This window comes from Emydura macquarii, unplaced genomic scaffold (genome assembly GCF_026122565.2).
Source record: "Emydura macquarii macquarii isolate MOO-44397 ecotype Brisbane River unplaced genomic scaffold, CSIRO-AGI_Emac_v2 contig_2457, whole genome shotgun sequence".
NCBI lineage: Eukaryota > Metazoa > Chordata > Testudines > Chelidae > Emydura > Emydura macquarii.
Genome location: NW_027132594.1, coordinates 689,440 through 706,605, shown reverse-complemented (window position 1 = coordinate 706,605; position 17,166 = coordinate 689,440). Strand labels below are relative to the sequence as shown.

At 43.2% G+C, this 17,166-nt stretch overlaps 1 protein-coding gene across 1 annotated transcript in view; it reads left to right on the top strand.

Annotated features, from left to right (window-relative positions):
- The window catches only part of BIRC6 (baculoviral IAP repeat containing 6), a 354,060-nt gene that overhangs the window by 244,409 nt on the left and 92,485 nt on the right, over positions 1-17,166 (top strand). The window contains exon 65 of the mRNA XM_067562654.1: positions 7,349-7,517. Coding sequence (XP_067418755.1) covers positions 7,349-7,517 — 169 coding nt within the window. The remainder of the gene's footprint in view (positions 1-7,348; positions 7,518-17,166) is intronic.

The window sequence follows — 17,166 nt, the reverse complement described above, 5'->3', positions numbered from 1 at the left end:
AGTTGTCCCATCGGGGACGTTTGCCCAGTTGCTCAAAGTGTCTAGGGGAAACACACATGAGGGATAAGAGCAATATTTGCAAGAGCTTCAGGCCACGGCCTAAAAAAGACAGGGACATTTTCCTGAAAGCCCTGTTAATGGAGGCGGCTCTGAGACAGGCCTCAGAACTCTCCCACTCTGACTCTGTGCTGAGTACTTCAGCATCAGTACAGAATGCCCCGCCAGCACCGAGACCTTCTTGACAACACTCACCTTCACTGGAGCCAGAGAAGCGGCAAAAGAAACAGCGCGATTGAGGCCATTCCCCTGCATCAAAGAGGGATAAGAAGGCAGGGTTAGGCAAAGGACCCGCGTCAGGCCAATCACCTGCCCCTGAGGGGCTAGAGCCAGCCTCTCCTCCCAGAGTGGAAAGCCCTTTGAGAGAACCACCCCTGACTCCTGTCAGTGGAAGGGGGCCCCCTCTGCCTAATGGTGCCCTCTACACCAGAGGCCTGTCAAGTGGCCAGGGACTTGATGGCCCTCCCAGTGCCTGCCACTCTGCTAGCCTTACACTCAGCACTGGACACGGTAAAGGCACCCATCTGCAAGGGAAAACCCACCGTTGGGCCACCACAGTGGACAATCACCTGGCGCTTTTCACCACCGTGGCACCAGTCCACAATACCTTGGACGAAATCTCTGGTGCCATGGTGAAGGTCTCTGCCATCTCAATGCCAGTCGCCAGCACCACACTCCCAGTCTTCGATGCGGAGGAGAGACTCATGGGCTACGTATTTTCAATCTCGGTCTCCCCAGTACTGGTCATCATCCTCGTAGCACTGGGCACTGGTAGCATGGCGATGGTCCCCAGATCCCTGGCACCGATGGCCGGACACCTACTCGTACGCCAGCGTCTTGGCACCACTCCCTTCCAACATGGCACCGCTCAGGGGAATCCCATCGCTGGTCACTATTTCCCCAGCACTGTTCCCTGATTCCACACTACAGCTGAGAGGAGCCACTGTTGGCTCCATCTTGATCCCCAAAAGTATTGTGTCCAGTTTTGGGCCCCCCACTACAAAAAGGATGTGGACAAGTTGGAAAGAGTCCAGCGGAGGGCAACAAAAATGATTAGGGGGCTGGAGCACAAGACTTATGAGGAGAGGCTGAGGGAACTAGGTTTGTTTAGTCTGCAGAAGAGAAGAATGAGGGGAGATTTGATAGCAACCTTTAACTACCTGAAAGGGGGTTCCAGAGAGGATGGAGCTAGGCTGTTCTCAGTGGTGGCAGATGACAGAACAAGGAGCTACGGTCTCAAGTTGCAGGGGGGGGAGGTCAAAGTTGGATATTAGGAAACAGTTTTTCACTAGGAGGGTGGTGAAGCACTGGATTGGGTTACCTAGGGAGGTGGTGGAATCTTCATCTTTAGAGGTTTTTAGGGTGCAGCTTGACAAAACCCTGGCTGGGATGATTTAGCTGAGGTTAGTCCTGCTTTGAGCAGGGGGTTGGACTAGATGACCTCCTGAGGTCCCTTCCAACTCTGATTCTATGAAACTGTCCTCCTCAGAATTGGAGGGAGAGCCCAGTCACCGGCCTCAAAAATGCAGGTCGGCGGACGTACCACCATTCGATGCCAGTAGCAGGTGCCTTGCCTCAAGGACAGTGGCCTGTCCAGTGGCCATACTGGAACCCATTTTGAATCCCGATGGCACCAGAACCCTATTCTCTCCAGTCCTCCACAGCTTTGTCAGGAAAATGATCTGCAGCACCGACTGATCCGGTGCAGGACCCCAGACTCAGGATCCGATACTGGAACTGAACCATGGGACCCGGAGATAGAGACAACTCCGCTTGAAGAGGAGGGAGGCACCACTCCTTCCCCCGGTGTTACCATTGTCATTCTCAACCAATACTTCCCTATACTGCCAGATGATGATGATGATTGCCAGATGATTTTTGGGCCCACCAAGAACTCCTTAAAAGGATTGTGTCCAACATGGGCTTGGAGGCTGAGGTGCTCACAGAGCCTATGGACAGCCTCTTTGACATCATGGCTAAAGTTGCATTGCCTGTGCATAAAGGGGTGCTGAAGGTTATCAAAGCCCTTTGGTAGAACTCATGCTCCCTGCCACCAGTATCCAAAAGGGCTGAGAAGAAATATTGTGTTCCGTCCAAGGGATGTGGATATCTGTTCTCCCTCCCACCCACCCCCCTGATCCCTGGTGGTGACAGTGGCAAATGAGCGTGACAGGCAGGGTCAGGCAAGTTCGATGCCTAAGAACTAAAATGCTAAGAAGCTGGACTTGTTTGGAAGATTTTTTCCACAGCCAGTCTTCAACTTAGAATCTCCAACCAGTAGGCATTGCTAGGGAGATGCAATTATAATATTTGGAACTCTGTAGTCAAATTCAAGAACTCTCTGCCACAGGATGGCAGGCAGGAGTTTGCATCCATCTTGGAGGAGGATAAGACTGTGGCTAGAGCCTCTCTCCAAACGGCACTGGATGCTGCTGATTCCACAGCCAGGTCAATGGCTTTGGCAGTATCCATGCAACAGTGTTCCAGTCTGCAATCCTTGGGATTGTCTCAGGAGGTGCAGCAATCTATACAGGACCTCCCATTCGAGGGGAGCGCCCTATTTTCAGAGCAGACTGATACCAGGCTTCACGGACTAAAACACCCCAGGGCCACTACAATCCTATAAGAGAAGGGAAAGAGATAAAGGGTTGACATGCTGTTGTCCCACTTCTTCCTACTCTGCCACCCAGTCAGGGCCTGTGTGCCATGAGGGGGGCCTGTGGCATGTGTTTTGAGTGTGTGCCCAAGGATGGTATCCCAATCTGGCCTAAGAATCCATCTTCCCGCTTTTTTTTAAACCAATGGTTCCCTTTCCTTTCCACATGGGCCCTGATTACATCAGATCCTTGAGTTCTCAACATTATATCAGATGGCTACACCCTGCAGTTTTCTTCACTCCCTTCCTCCCACCCTCCCTCATCCTTCTTCAGGGACCCTTCTCATAGGCAACTTCTCATTCAGGTGGTGGAAACCCTCCTAAGGGTACAGGCTGTGGAGGAAGTCACTCAAGACATGAGAGGGAAAGGGTTTTACTCCTGATAGTTTCTTATACCGAAGGCCAAAGGAGGCCTCAGACCCCTCCTGCACCTGCATCACCTCAACAGATACCTCAAGAAGTTGAAGTTCTGCATGGTCTCCCTAGCCTCCATCATCCCTTCTTTGGATCCAGGGGACTGGTACACCTCTCTTGACTTAAAAGGACACACATTTCCATTTTCCGAGGCCTCCAGTTTGTGGTTGGTCAATGACACTACCAATTCACGGCGCTGCCCTTTGGCCTGTCTTCCACCCCAAGAGTCTTGACAAAATGTATGGCAATAATGGCCGCTCACCTGAGGCATCAAGGGGTGCAAGTTTACCCATACTTCAAACTGGCTCATGAAGGGGAAGTCGCAATCTCAGATCCAGCACAGCCTCATTCTCATGAGATCCACCTGTCAAAATCTGGGCCTGCTCATGAATGAGTAAAAATCAACTATGTCCCCTGTTCAACAGATAGATAGAATTCCTAGGAGTGATTCTTGCCTCCACGCAGGCCAAGGCCTTCCTTCCAGAGTTCTGGTTACAAGACATGTCAGGTCTCTTTACAGACATACAATCCCACCCAATCACGACCGCTCAGTCATACCTCAGATAGCTGGGACACAGGGCAGAGTGCACGTACGTGGTCCAGCATGCTCGTCTACATCTCTGACCCTTAAAGTTGTGGCTAGCATTGGTTTACACCCCCAGCAGGCACAGTCTAGACTTTATGGTCACAGTACCACTGCACATCCGGTCATCCCTAATTTCGTGGACAAACTCTCACTCAGTGTTACAGGGAGTGCCCATCAAATGGCTTTTCCCCTCAATGACGCTGGTCTCTAGTGCTTCGAAGCTGGGGTGGAGAGCCCACTACAATGGCCGCAGCATACAGGGACTCTGGACACAGGAAGATCGCTTCCTCCACGTAAATGTCAGGGAGTTCAGGGCAGTACACCTGGCTTGTCAGGCGTTCCTTCCCTACGTGACTGGACCAAATTCTGATGGACAATACCGCCTTGATATTCTACATCAATCAGCAAGTCAATGCTCGGTCATCACCCTTGCCATGGGGCTATCCACTTATGGACCTTCTGCATGCAAAACCCCATCCACATTGTAGCTTCACATCTCCCGGGCACCAGGAATGTGCTAGCGGACCTCCTAAGCAGGTCTTTTTTTATCTCATCATGAGTGGTCACTCCATCCAGAGGTTGCCAGCAAGATATTCCAAAGGTGGGGGACTCCCCAAATGGATCTGTTCACGTCCAGAACAGGAAATGCCACCAGTTCTGCTCTATTCGTGGGCTCACCAGAGGTTGTCTGTCCGATGCCTTCCTGCAGGCAGGGACCCTAGTGTACACCTTCCCACCGGCACCACTGGTCCACAGGGTCCAGTTGAAGATCAAGAGTGACAAGGCAAAAGTGATACTGATAGCCCCAGCATGGCCGCAACAGCACTGGTTTGGTTCCATGCTGGAGCTCTCAACAGCAACCCTGCTGGAGCTACCATTTGGATGGACCTTCTGTCCCAGGTCCACAGCTGTCTGTTGCATCTGGTCCTAGCATCCCTGCACCTGACAGTGTGGCTGCTACATGGCTAAATGCAGAGGAGCAGGCTTGCTCAGCACAAGTTCAGCAAGTTCTCATGGGCAGCAGAAAGCCTTCTAGCAGAGCAACATAGCTGGCCAAATGGAAGAGGTTTTCCTATTGGATCTTGGACCAGAAACTTTCTCCTCACCAAACCTCAATACAGTCCATATTGGACTACCTGTTACATCTCAAATATCAAGGCCTAGCCCTTTTGTCACTTAAGGTTCACCTGGCAGCTATTTCGCCCTTCCATCCTCGCGTCCAGGGCAGATCAGTTTTCTCCCATGACTTGTCAGTTAGGTTCTTAAAAGACCTGGAGAAACTTTACCTGCAAGTCAGAGATCCTATTTCTACCTGGGACCTGAATCTAGCTCTTTCAAGGCTCACGGGCCCTCCCTTCGAGCCATTAGTATCCTACTCTCTGTGCTCCACTTTTGGAAGGTATCCTTGGTGGTGATCACTTCAGCATGAAGGGTTTTCAGGATCAGAGCTCTCACCTTGGAACCACCTTACATAGTGTTTAATAAAGACAAAGTCCAGCCGCAACCCCCCGCCGCCGCCGCGTGCCCCCTCCTACCCACCAGTCTTCTTACCAAAGGTGGTGTCACAGTTCCACAATAACCAGGATATATTCCCTCCTGTGTTCTTCCCCAAAACGCACAGATCCAGTAAGGAGTGTAGGTTGCACACCTTAGATGTTAGATGGGCCTTGGCCTTCTACATTGAAAGGACTAAACCCTTCTGATGGTCGATGCACTCTTTGTCACAGTGGCAGAAAGGATGAAAGGTCTGCCAATCTCCTCCAAGAGGATCTCCTCATGGATAACCGCTTGCTGTTATAAACAAGCAAAAGTTCCTATACCAGCAGTTATAACAGTTCACTTGACTAACGTGCAAGCTGCATCAGCAGCCTTCCTGGTGCAGATGCTGATCCAAGGCACGTGCGGAGCTGCTACATGGTCTTCAGTTCATACTTTCACGTCCCATTACACTATCGCCCAACAGGCCCGGGATGCTGCCAGCTTCAGTAGAGCGGTATTACAAGTCCAGGAACTCAGAGCCCACCTCCCAGGGATACTGTTTGTGAGTCATCTAACATGGAATCAACATGAGTAAGCCCTTGAAGAAGAAAAAATAGTTACTAACCTTCCATGACTGTTGTTTTTCGAGCTGTGTTGCTCATGTCCATTCCATGACCTACCGCTGTCCCCGCTGTTGGAGTTGACAGCAAGAAGGAGCTGAGGGGTCACAGGGCTGGCGGTGCCTCATATACATGGGAAAAAATCTCCAGCAGCTGTGCATGCACAGGGGCACGCGCACACCTAACAGAATGGACATAAGCAACACATCTCGAAGAACAATAGTTACAGAAGGTTAGTAACTGTTTTTTATTGCTACTTCAGAGCTGAGCAAAAGTTTGAATGTCCTGAGGCTGATGGCATATTTGACAAAGAAGTATATAGTTTAACGTGTGATGTAAATGTTGCCTTTTTCATTTATAAAATGTATTTATACTCTTAAGTACTGGAGAGAAAAATAAAAATGTGTAATTTAAATAAATAAAATGCCACACTGTCAGTTAAAGGACTCTTAGATCACTATTATTGTACATGCATACACAAAATAATCTGACTCCTATAAAACACCTTTTAAAAAAAAAAAAAAAAAAAAAAAGTGTAAACAAATTGAATAGCAAGTTGTGAAATTCAGCAAGCTCATGCTAACAAACATCGGGAGTGAATTCCAGAACCAAAGGCCCTTTTTATAAGAAATTCTGTCTGCACTCAGTACAAATGTAATGCCTCATATGCCTTAGCTAATCTTAGCATGGCTAGAGCACAGCAGAGAGACAGTTTTTAAGGTGGCCGAGGCCTGAGCCACATAAAATGTATTAGGTCTAAAACAATAGTTTCCAAGAAACTAATTAGTCGTTGTAGATGATAGAACACAAGTATCATGGTCCCTGAAAGACAATTCACTATGCAAATAACGCAGCTGTATTATTCACAAACTAAAGATCGAAGGCAGTCTTCAGATGTAGCCCCATGCAGGGAGTAATCTCATCAGAAGTGACGGAAACATGGCTAACTGGAGAGGTCCACATCTAAAAGTAAAAGTTGCAATCTCTGTCAGATGTAGATGATTAAGATATTCTCTGTCATTACTTGGCAATCTAAGATCCAACAGACCCAACAGGTTGTGCATCTTATTAATGACAGAGCAGATATCTACACTACTGGCTCCACTGTTTGCTATATGATTTACAAATTGGATTTATCATGGGATTAAACTGGAGATAGGAGGTTTTGAAAGGTGCCTATTCTAACAGGAATGTCAGAACTCCCCCAATGACACATTTCAAAGATACGTCTAGTATATCTTTAGTGCTTTCAGTGGGTTTTTTTAAATATAAACTTTTGTTTGTGTAATAATTTGAAGCGGCTTTATTTAATGCTTATATTACATTCTTAGTTTAGCAAAAACAGTAATAATCTATGATCTAGTAATTTCTGTATAGGATTCTATCTAAGTCATTTTTGAGCTCACAGGAGAAACTTCTAGCATTTAATAGGCAAAATAACAAGCTAGCCATTAAGTAGATATGGACAATTTGAGTTCTTTACTCTAAAATGAATCCAATTTTAACTAACCCTCTGAATATATTTTAAATTTGCAGGTTCTTGCTAGTTACATAAATCCTGCAGGTTGCATATCAAATGGAGAGACTCAGACTAGCCATGAAGGCAGAGGACAAAACAGCAATGCTCTTCCTTCAGTTCTGTTAGAGCTACTCAGTCAGTCTTGTCTCATTCCAGCAATGTCGTCATACCTCCGTAATGATTCAGGTAAAGTACTGCTGTTCTTTTTTTAAAGCATATTGCACTTCTTTCTCTTAAATGAGTCAACTGGAAAAGCAGAGCTTTTATTGACAAAATCAGGGTATATGTAAAGATTTATTTGCAAGAGAATTTCATGCTCTTTGTACAAAATAGACAGTTCCTGAGAGTTTCCATCAGAGTTACTTTTGGCATTTAAAAAAAAAGGAAAAGTATATTTTTATTACTCTTTTATAGTAGATTTACTTAAGTTTTATGAGATTAAATTTGTTTCCTGACTGTTGATGTGACCTCTCTTTATCTGATTGATTTTTAAACTCTTGCACAGTTTAAAATGATACTTTTTTTACAAATTCAAAACTATTTAAAAAAAAAAATCTGTTTATGGTTGCGATCAGCTTGAAAAATCACATTTCTATCTGGCAATATTGTATCCTACTATTCTTCTTGAGAGCTAGTCCCAAGGGTATTCACTATGGGTGCACATGTGCTTCATACTCCTGGGACCGGAAATTGTTCCATAGCAGTGTCTGTTGGTTCACTGCTGCCTGCTGCTACTCCTCATGCTGCGAACCCAAGACATAAGTAGCAGTGTGGACTGATCACTTCTTCACTTCCTCTTCTACTGCTTGTGATCTGGAGCTGAGAATCACCCCATGTCTGTATTCTGTTCTGCCACTTGACATTTACCTGTAAGAAATTGTAAATAGCTATTTTAGTCTTATTTTTTAGATAGATAGCATTAGTGGAGTTTCGAGGGGGGTTTCTTCCCCTGTCTCTCGGATGCCAGGGCCTTGTACCCAGGATCTGAGACTTCAACCTTGTCTTGCTGGCCCCTGGGTCTCCCCAGTGAACGACCCACTCAAGTCCTGCCTCTACTGGTTGGGAGGGTCACACATCCTATCTAAGTGTGTGATCTGCAGCTCGTTTCCTCCTTACACAAGACAGACTCAGGAGTTCCTGCTCCATTGGTACCTGCGGGAGCTAGTCATAAATTTAAATCAGATCCAGAGCCCTCAAATTCTCTGGCTCATAGCCAGGAACTGCAAAGTAGCTCTCTGCTAGAATCTGTGGAAAACCCAGCCAATCCAAAAGATTCCATTAAGCAGAAGCACAACCAGGGTAAGGAGAAGAACAAGAGGGCAGAAAAGTCTGCTTATCATAAGTCCTCAAAAAAGAGAGTAACTTCTCCCTTTCCTCTAGTCTCAAGTGAGACGCTATGCCATAAACAGGGTTCACCCGGAGCTCCTGGGGAGATTGGACAGTTACTGATGGCACTAGGAGTTTCTGCTGCTCTGAAATCATCCTCTGAGTCACACAAAAACAGTAAGGAGCACCTGTTCTCTACATCAGTGGTAATATACCGTGCATCTAAGCTTGCACCATCTGTTCCTAAACCGAAGACACTAGCCAGCTCTCCTCCAGCATAACCGAGATACTCCCTTCTAAAGGAACCGGTGATCCACTTGAGTCATGAGTCCCTGATCCTAATAAAACCAATTTTAGTACAGGACATTGATACACCGTCTACTCCCTGGTCCCCTGCTACAGCAGAGAGCTATGACATCAGGATGCTCTTCTGAACCACCTTTAGCCATTACACTGTGATGCAGGTGGCACGATGGCCTCATCTCTTGACTCAGAGAAATCCTACTCAGAGGAGGAACAGGAGATGGCACCACTGGTTCCAACAAGGTCCTTCTCATGAGAGCCTAGAACTTCAAAGGCTTCATGGAGATCTACCTCCTACCCAGTACCTGTACTGGCCATTGAGGAAGCACTGGAATCCTCCATACAGTTCACTTTCCTACCCTTACGACCCAGTGTGGCCATACTGGGTCACATGGAACCTTACTATTAGGCCCAAGAATTGGAGCACTTTAGATATCACCCTTGGCCTCCAACATTTAGAGAGGAAGTGATACTGCCTCTGCTAGAATATCAAGAGTGACAACAGGAGCAGTACACCCGGAATCACCTATGACTTTGTCCTCATCCCCAGCCTCTCTTTCTCCACCTGATGACTACAGGGAATACCGGGAGCTGGATAGCTGACACCCTTCAGATTCCATTGGAGGAAGTACAGGATCTAACATACAAGCTGCTTGAAATCCTCAATTCAGCATCTCCTTCCAAGGTGGCATTACCCATGAATGAGGTAATCTTGGACCAGGCTAAGGACATCTGGCCACCTATGCTCCTAATAAAAAATGAGCCAAAAAGAACTATTTTGTCCTTCTAAAAGGACCAAATACTTATTTTTCTCACCTCAGCCCAAACCCATTGGTAATCCAGGTGGCCACTGAATTTAGTGGACTCCATCATACTTAGGCCAACCCCTCAGATAAAGGGACCAAGAGTCTGATCTTAGTAAGAAGAAAAATCTTCTCTTGGGTCAACCATCCTTTTTAGAATTGCAAACTACCAATCTTTCATGTCGAAGTATGACTTCCTTAATTAAACAAGCTGGTCAAGTTAATTGATAAGCTGCCTTCAGAGGGTGTGCCTCAATTTCAGGCCATACTTGAGGGGAAGCAAGCAGCCCGGCCATTATTACAGGCATCATTAGATGTCATGGATATAGCATCTTGCTGACAGGTGACCTCAGTAGTCATTAGTTCATCCTCCTGGTTGCAGACATCTGGGTTCCCTAAAGAGGTACAAGCAACAGTTGAGGATCTTTGAAGAGACCACCCTCTTCATTGAGAAGACACATGTGGCATTCCATTCTCTGAAAGATTCTCGTGTTTTCCTCCACTTGTTGGGTATGTATACCCCAACATCACAGAGGAAATTCTCAAGACCACAACAACAGCAGAGATACCAGCCATCACCACAGCTGTTCTATCTCTTAACAGTCCAATCAGCCATCAACAAAGTGCCAAAGAGTACAATAAGGCAGACCTACAGCTCCATCACCATCTCTACTGCAGACTCATCAGCCTTCTAAAAAGGCGTTTTGACAGATTGATCAAAAGCCATCAACCAGTTGTTCTGTCACCGCCTTCCCCCGGTTTGGCAGTCATCTAGGCCATTTCTTTCCATAATGGCAAATCTCAATCTCAGTCAGATGGGTCCTGCACATAATTTCTATTGGCTATACCATCAAGTTCCAGTCCACCCCACCCTCCAAATCCTCTTCCCTGTCCCGCTTATAAGAGGATTCTCAAGCAAAAAGTGAACTTGATACAGCTAGGAACCATGGAGCCCATATATTCCCAATACAGAGGGAAAGGCTCTTACTCCAGCTATTTTCTAGTTCCGAAAAAGATCAGGGTAAAGGCCAATCATGGACCGCAGACAGTTGAACATCTCCGTCTATCACACAAGATTCAGTATGATTATACTGGCTGCCCTTATCCCATCCCTGAATGAACACGACTGGTTTGTGACTCATGATCTCAGACTCACATTTCCATGTCATTATATACCTGTCCCACAGGATATTTCTGTGTTTTTAGTGGGCAAGGATCACTTCAGCACAAGATACACCCCTTTGGCGTATCAACCATGCCAAGGATATTCATGAAACTCATAGCAATGGTAGCAATCCTTACCCACAAGTTCAGTTATCACATATTTCCTTACCTCAATGACTGGCTCCTCAAGGACCGGTCCTACCCATACTTTGATCCATTCATGTCCAGATCAGGTCAGATATATGACTGCTATTTACTTAAACAAGGAGAGAGAACTGAGGGCCACACCACTATAGAAGGAAACAGTCCAACTGTGAAGCTGATGCATCCAGCACAACATCACTCTCTCCCCAGTACATATTCCAGGAATCATGAATTCTCTGGCAGACCAGCTCAGCAGGCATATCAACAAGGACTACGAGCGGGTGAGATGGTTCAACAAGTCTTCCAACAATTGGAGTACCCATCCAGGCAGGGACCACTTTGACAACCAAGAAAACTAGAAATGCTAAGCTTATTGCTCTCTCAGTAACCAGGATCAGGACTCCAGAAGGAATGCTCTCCTGCTTTCATGGTCGGAACCATTAATGTATGCCTTCTCTGCCAACCCTCTTATACCTTGTGTTCTCTGAAATATACAGAGTGACAGTAATTGTAATAGAACCACAATGGTCCTGTCAGTTATGGTTCGCTGTAGCTCTTCACGTGCCCCTTCACTCACTTCTGCCTTAGGTTGTCAGGATGAGGGGAGACAGTGCACAGGTATGGTCCAACAGACACTGCTATTGAATAATTTCTGGTCCTGGATGCACAGAGCACATGCATGCCAACAGTGACTACCCATAGGGACTACATATCTTGAAGAAGTCTATTTACTATGTGGTAAGTACCTTCCCTTTTTGCAGATATCTAAAAATTACTAGAACAGAAAGAGTAATATTTGACCTAAAGTCTCCAGAGGTTAAAAAACAAATTAAAAGTATCTGAGAAATCTGTTAAATTATATGGTTGTTAAATGGGAGGATTTGAAAATTCTCAGTATAGGGACAGTGTAATGTATTTATTGACGTGTTTCTGGCTGGTGTGTAGTATTGTTGGTGTTGCATATTTCTTCTGAGGTTGATTATTTGTATATTTTCTATAGGAGTAAGTGAATTATCGAAGAACAATATTTATCTTTTTATATAAACTAAGTAGAAGAGCTAAGTACACTGTTCAAGGTCCTATGCTCAAATTTGAGATCTTAAATGAGATACATAACATTTCAGGCTTCTGTTCTATGTTTGAGATACACTTATAAAGTTGTCTATATCTCTTTCAAGATTTTGATTGGTAACTAAAACATACAGGAGTAGTGGGACGATAACATATTTGGGTGCGAGAGCTAAACTTGGGTCTAAAATGAGCATCAGTGGATCTGAAATGAACAACAGTTGACGTGTATGGCTTCTTCATGAGTTTGTTTGCTTACTTGAAACATGGGCCACTCTGAACCTTAACATTTGAGTATGTTATATGGTCTTTTCTTAAAAAAACAAAACCAAAAAAGCTTTCAGTGGGTTCTGTATGTGCCAAATGGTTTTGAGTTGTATGATATGAGCACTGGGAACTAAACTAAGACTGACAAACTATTTGGTTTGAATTTGAACACAGATTTGAAAGGAGAAAATTCTGTTGTATGAAAATGTTGTCATGTACCTCCCAGAAATGTTTAAAAAAATATTTGGTCTATCATTAGTAATCTTTCTGTCTGAAGTGTGTGATGTTAATGAGAAATTTACAGTTGACATGTGCACGCATTTACAATGCAGTAACATACAGACACTTTGTGAAAATGTGTGAGCCCTACCATTACTTATGAACTCTCTAAAAGTGAAGCTGGAAGCGGGTAGTCTGCCATGAATAATTCTGAATCATCTAAAAATTCTGTTTTAGTTCTTCTGAAGTTACAATAGCGGTCTCCCTCACAGTTGTGATGTCATAGATGTAATGGTTCCCACTGGAGCTTGGAAACAGGTTTCAGGGTATCATGTTACTATTTCATCCCTTCAGGCATAAGACTAACCATTTGGGATAGGAGTTATCTTTTTAAGAGTATTTTCAAAACCATGCATATATAGAACGAAATAAAGGTTGTTTAGCTGACTCTCTGTAATCACTCTGTGGTAGCTGGGGCATTGTGTTATTTTGAGCCAAAGCAGTCCAAAAATGTTTTAAGGGGACCTTAATCAACAAAAATTTTGAAGAATGTGAAGAATGTTTCTTTGGATATTTCAGAGTATTTGACAGTATTTGATAGAATTATCTCATTTTCAAGAACACTCTGGTCAATTATTAGCAAACTTGCAGCTTAAATTTAGAATAAATCAGAGTAGCTAATTTCAAACACGGTGGCTGATGCAAGTCCTGTTATGGTGTTTATCTTGTTAGAATTTTTTCTTATCTAAAATGGTGCTGACTAGTTTTATGTTCCATGGAAACAACTTACTTAGTTTTGCCTGAGAGAACAAGTTATTTTGTTAATTGTGGCTGCGGGCCATCTTGTCCATAAATGACTTATTTAAAAAATTGGTTTATTCCTTCTGTAAAATAACTTTTATAATATATAGCATATTAGATTTTTTTTTCTGAATCTATTCACAAGTTATTTGAATAGACTTAAGTTTTAATTTAATAATTCATGTCAAGATTTCCAAAAATAGGTGTCTAAAGTCAGGCTCCTAAATCTATAGATAGATGTCTGCTCTTGGCATGCATTTTTTAAAAATCTTTCTCAGTTCTTGCAGGTCTCTGTGTCTCTGGTGGAAATGAATTTTAAATTTTTCTGTGGATTAGAGCAAAGTTACCTCCCCTGTGTCCAAATGACAACTTTGCTGAGTGGAACTGTTAACAATTTTAAAAGAAGTGAAGAACCCTATGTGTAACAAACTTTTAATTGTAATTTTATGCCGTACAAAGTGTTACACTTTTCTTAGAATATCCAATGAAGTATAATACAGAACCAATGAAATGTGGCACAGCTTTTCTCTGAGAGAGACTGACAGCACCAACAGATGAGTTGCTTCTCCTGCTGGTCAGTTGTTGAGGCTGAGCAAGGTTGTCATTCAGGGAGGCCAAACTCTGTGCAAGTCCCACACCACATTAAGGGCTGAAGCTACTGGTTAGAGGTTTTGAATGACTGTATGGCACCTTCTGAAGTTGTGGTTGCTGTCTCCCCTGCAAAAACAGACCCAGTGCTGTTATTTGAGCAGAGGGGCAGAGCAGTAAGATACAAATAGAAAGGAATCAAAGAGATGTGGCTTCTAGAGACAGAAGAGCAAGTAGCCCTAGTTTGTTGACGTTCAGGCCGTACTGAAAGGCCTATTTATTTTTTTCCCCTAACTATGAGGAAATGGAGAATGCCCTGGTGGGAAATCTTAAAGAAGTTAAGTAGATGTTCTGCTGCTGGAGTATTGCCAGTTGTGGATATTGGATGGTTGAAAAGAGGGATGTACAGGAACAATATATTTAATAGTTGTGAATTCAAAAATTGTCAAGGAGTGGCTAAAGTAAGGTAGAGATGATGCCTTTTCATGGAAGGGTGTGTAAATATAAATATATGACCAGCTGCTACCATATATTGAAAATTCACAAGGGGCTTTTGTGCATCTAAATTCTCAACCTTTATTTTCATGTGTTTTGTACTAAATTTACAAAAATATAGTTACATGTTCATTGGGGACATTTTATAATTCAACTCCTTGTATCTAAATATTTTTAGACATTTTTAGATTCATAGAAATCATAAAAGTGATGTTTGAGTTCTCAGCTTTTCTAGGATATGTAACAAGGAAAGACAGCTTAAAGAGAAACCAACAGCTTTGGACTGTAAGGTAGAAAGGACTTTTCTAACGTGTGGTTCTAAATAATATAGAGCGTGCAAATGAAGGTTGCGTTTCCTTCCCAAACTGCCACAGAAGGAATTTGAGATCTTCTGTGGGCACTTTGAAAACCACTGACATAAGGTTGTACCAGACACTCCTAGATTGCTGCATTTAAAATCCAGTATTATTCATGGATAATTCATGGGAGTTTTTGTATTTTATGTTAATATATTTTACATCTTTTTTTAAAGGTGTTAAAAATTACATTTGCAAAGTTAGCACTTGGAAATTAAGACATATTAGAATTAAGATTGTCTATGCAAACTTGTGTATATGCATTATGATAGTTTTTAATTATACCTTATATATATAAGGTATTTTATTATTTAATTCTTATTTATTTTTCTTATTTATATAATTTCTTATTTAATTAATTTCTTCTTTCTTATTTAATTTCCAGGATGTTCAATATTTATTTTTTTCTCAAGTGTGTGACTCCATTCCTCAAATACTGCACATATTCCAAGCCCTTCACTGAATATAGAACTTTTACTTTTCTCATGGGATTTTCTGTAATGCTGATCTGAACATCTTTGCAATGCCCCTGTCAGTTAGGGAGGGTTTTCACAGATGGAGAATTTAATTTTGTGTTTGATTGGGCACCCAGTTCAAAATGCAGGGAACCTGACTTTTTCAGAATATTTATTATTTCATAGTACTCTCTACATTCAAAGCACTGTACAGTTCTTAACTAAGTGGCCTAAAATCAAAGTGACTTGCTCAAGGCCACACAGTGAGTCTGTGGCAGAGTTAGGATTAGGACTCAGGTCCTTCTAACACATTCCTCAAGACCACACTATCTTAATGCCAGAGGTGCTGAGCATCCACCACATCATTTTAGTTGCAAGTGTGTGTGTTCAGCATTTCTGGAGATGAAGCCCAAGGGATCTCAAGTTTACACAACCGGAATATGCAGAGCACACAGTTAGTGGTCGCCTATGTATTTAAGTGACTTTGCCCAGCACCACAGGGGCCAGAGATTTTCTCCTCATGTTATCAAACTGCTTTAACCATCTTTTTTTCTTCCTTCATCATTTACTATATACCTACCAACTTTACAAAGCAAAGATTCCTACAAACAGCCTCATTCACCACACAGCCTTGATTCATTCTTTGAGCACCATCCACCTGGTATACTGAATGAAGCCGGTGTCTTATGCAAAAAATTATATGTGATCATGTAATTAGACATTGTTACAATGTGTGTGTGCACTAGGAGGCAGAATTAAGGTTGCATGGGCGTCCTTAAATCTGGTATTGCCCAACTTGAGTGCTTGAATTTGCTGTATTAACATTTTTAATGTTGTAATTTGTAAGTACTTCACTAAGGCTTTTGAAAAGACAACTATTGTGCAACTGTTACATCCTCCCACCACACACACCATCAGCATGGCTTGAACCCCTGAGACTCTGCAACACAAATGCTACACTTGACTTAAAAGGTTAATTAACCTAGTAGGGAGCATGAGTAGACGGTTATTCTTTGTGGACATGTGAGTAGAGGAGCATCCATAATACATTTAACCAGTGTATTATATATATATGAGTAGCTCCATTTTACAGACAAGACGTCTGCGTACCTAACTGCACTGCCCCTCCAGACATAATCTGCCAAATGTAAATAGATGAGGTTTGAGTCTGCCCTGTTAGAGATCTTGGTTTTATTCCAAGTTTGTGTAATCTCTCAGTGGAGTAAGAGGCGTTATCCAATAAGGTATGTACAGGGCACAAAATTATTAACATCAGTCAGTGTGACTAGAAAAAGTGACTTGAACTCATGGTCTCCTGGCTTCTAGTCCACTATACCTTCCGCTAGGCCAAAAGGTATTTTCATTAACTGAATGTGGGTTTTTTTATGCATGCATAGTACTAATAAAATGTTCAAGGAATTTTCCATCAAGTCAGGAATAAGCTGTATTGAGCAAAACATTGCTAGAAAATAGCAGTTTTCATCAGCTCCATAGCTTGCCTGATCAGAAGGAATGTCCATGGGGCCAGCAAAAGCTTATGTTACTTAAGGACTCTACCTCTGCTGCAAACCGTAGTGATTCTAGAGATCGTTTTTCAAAATGGAAAAAATGATGGGAAGGTTTTTTATAATGGAAAATATAGGGTTTGCTGCTGCTGCTCCCCCTACAGTTAAGTATTACATAGGTTGCTGCTGCTGTTATGATGTTATGAGATGATAGAATAGTCTTTCAGTATTTTGGTGATGACTGCAATTTTATATCTTGTTTGTAGACTCCTTTTAAGCACAGTTAACTACAAGAACGTGTCTTGCCTGTAAAGTCTCTTTTTGGCAGACCTTGTTAATAG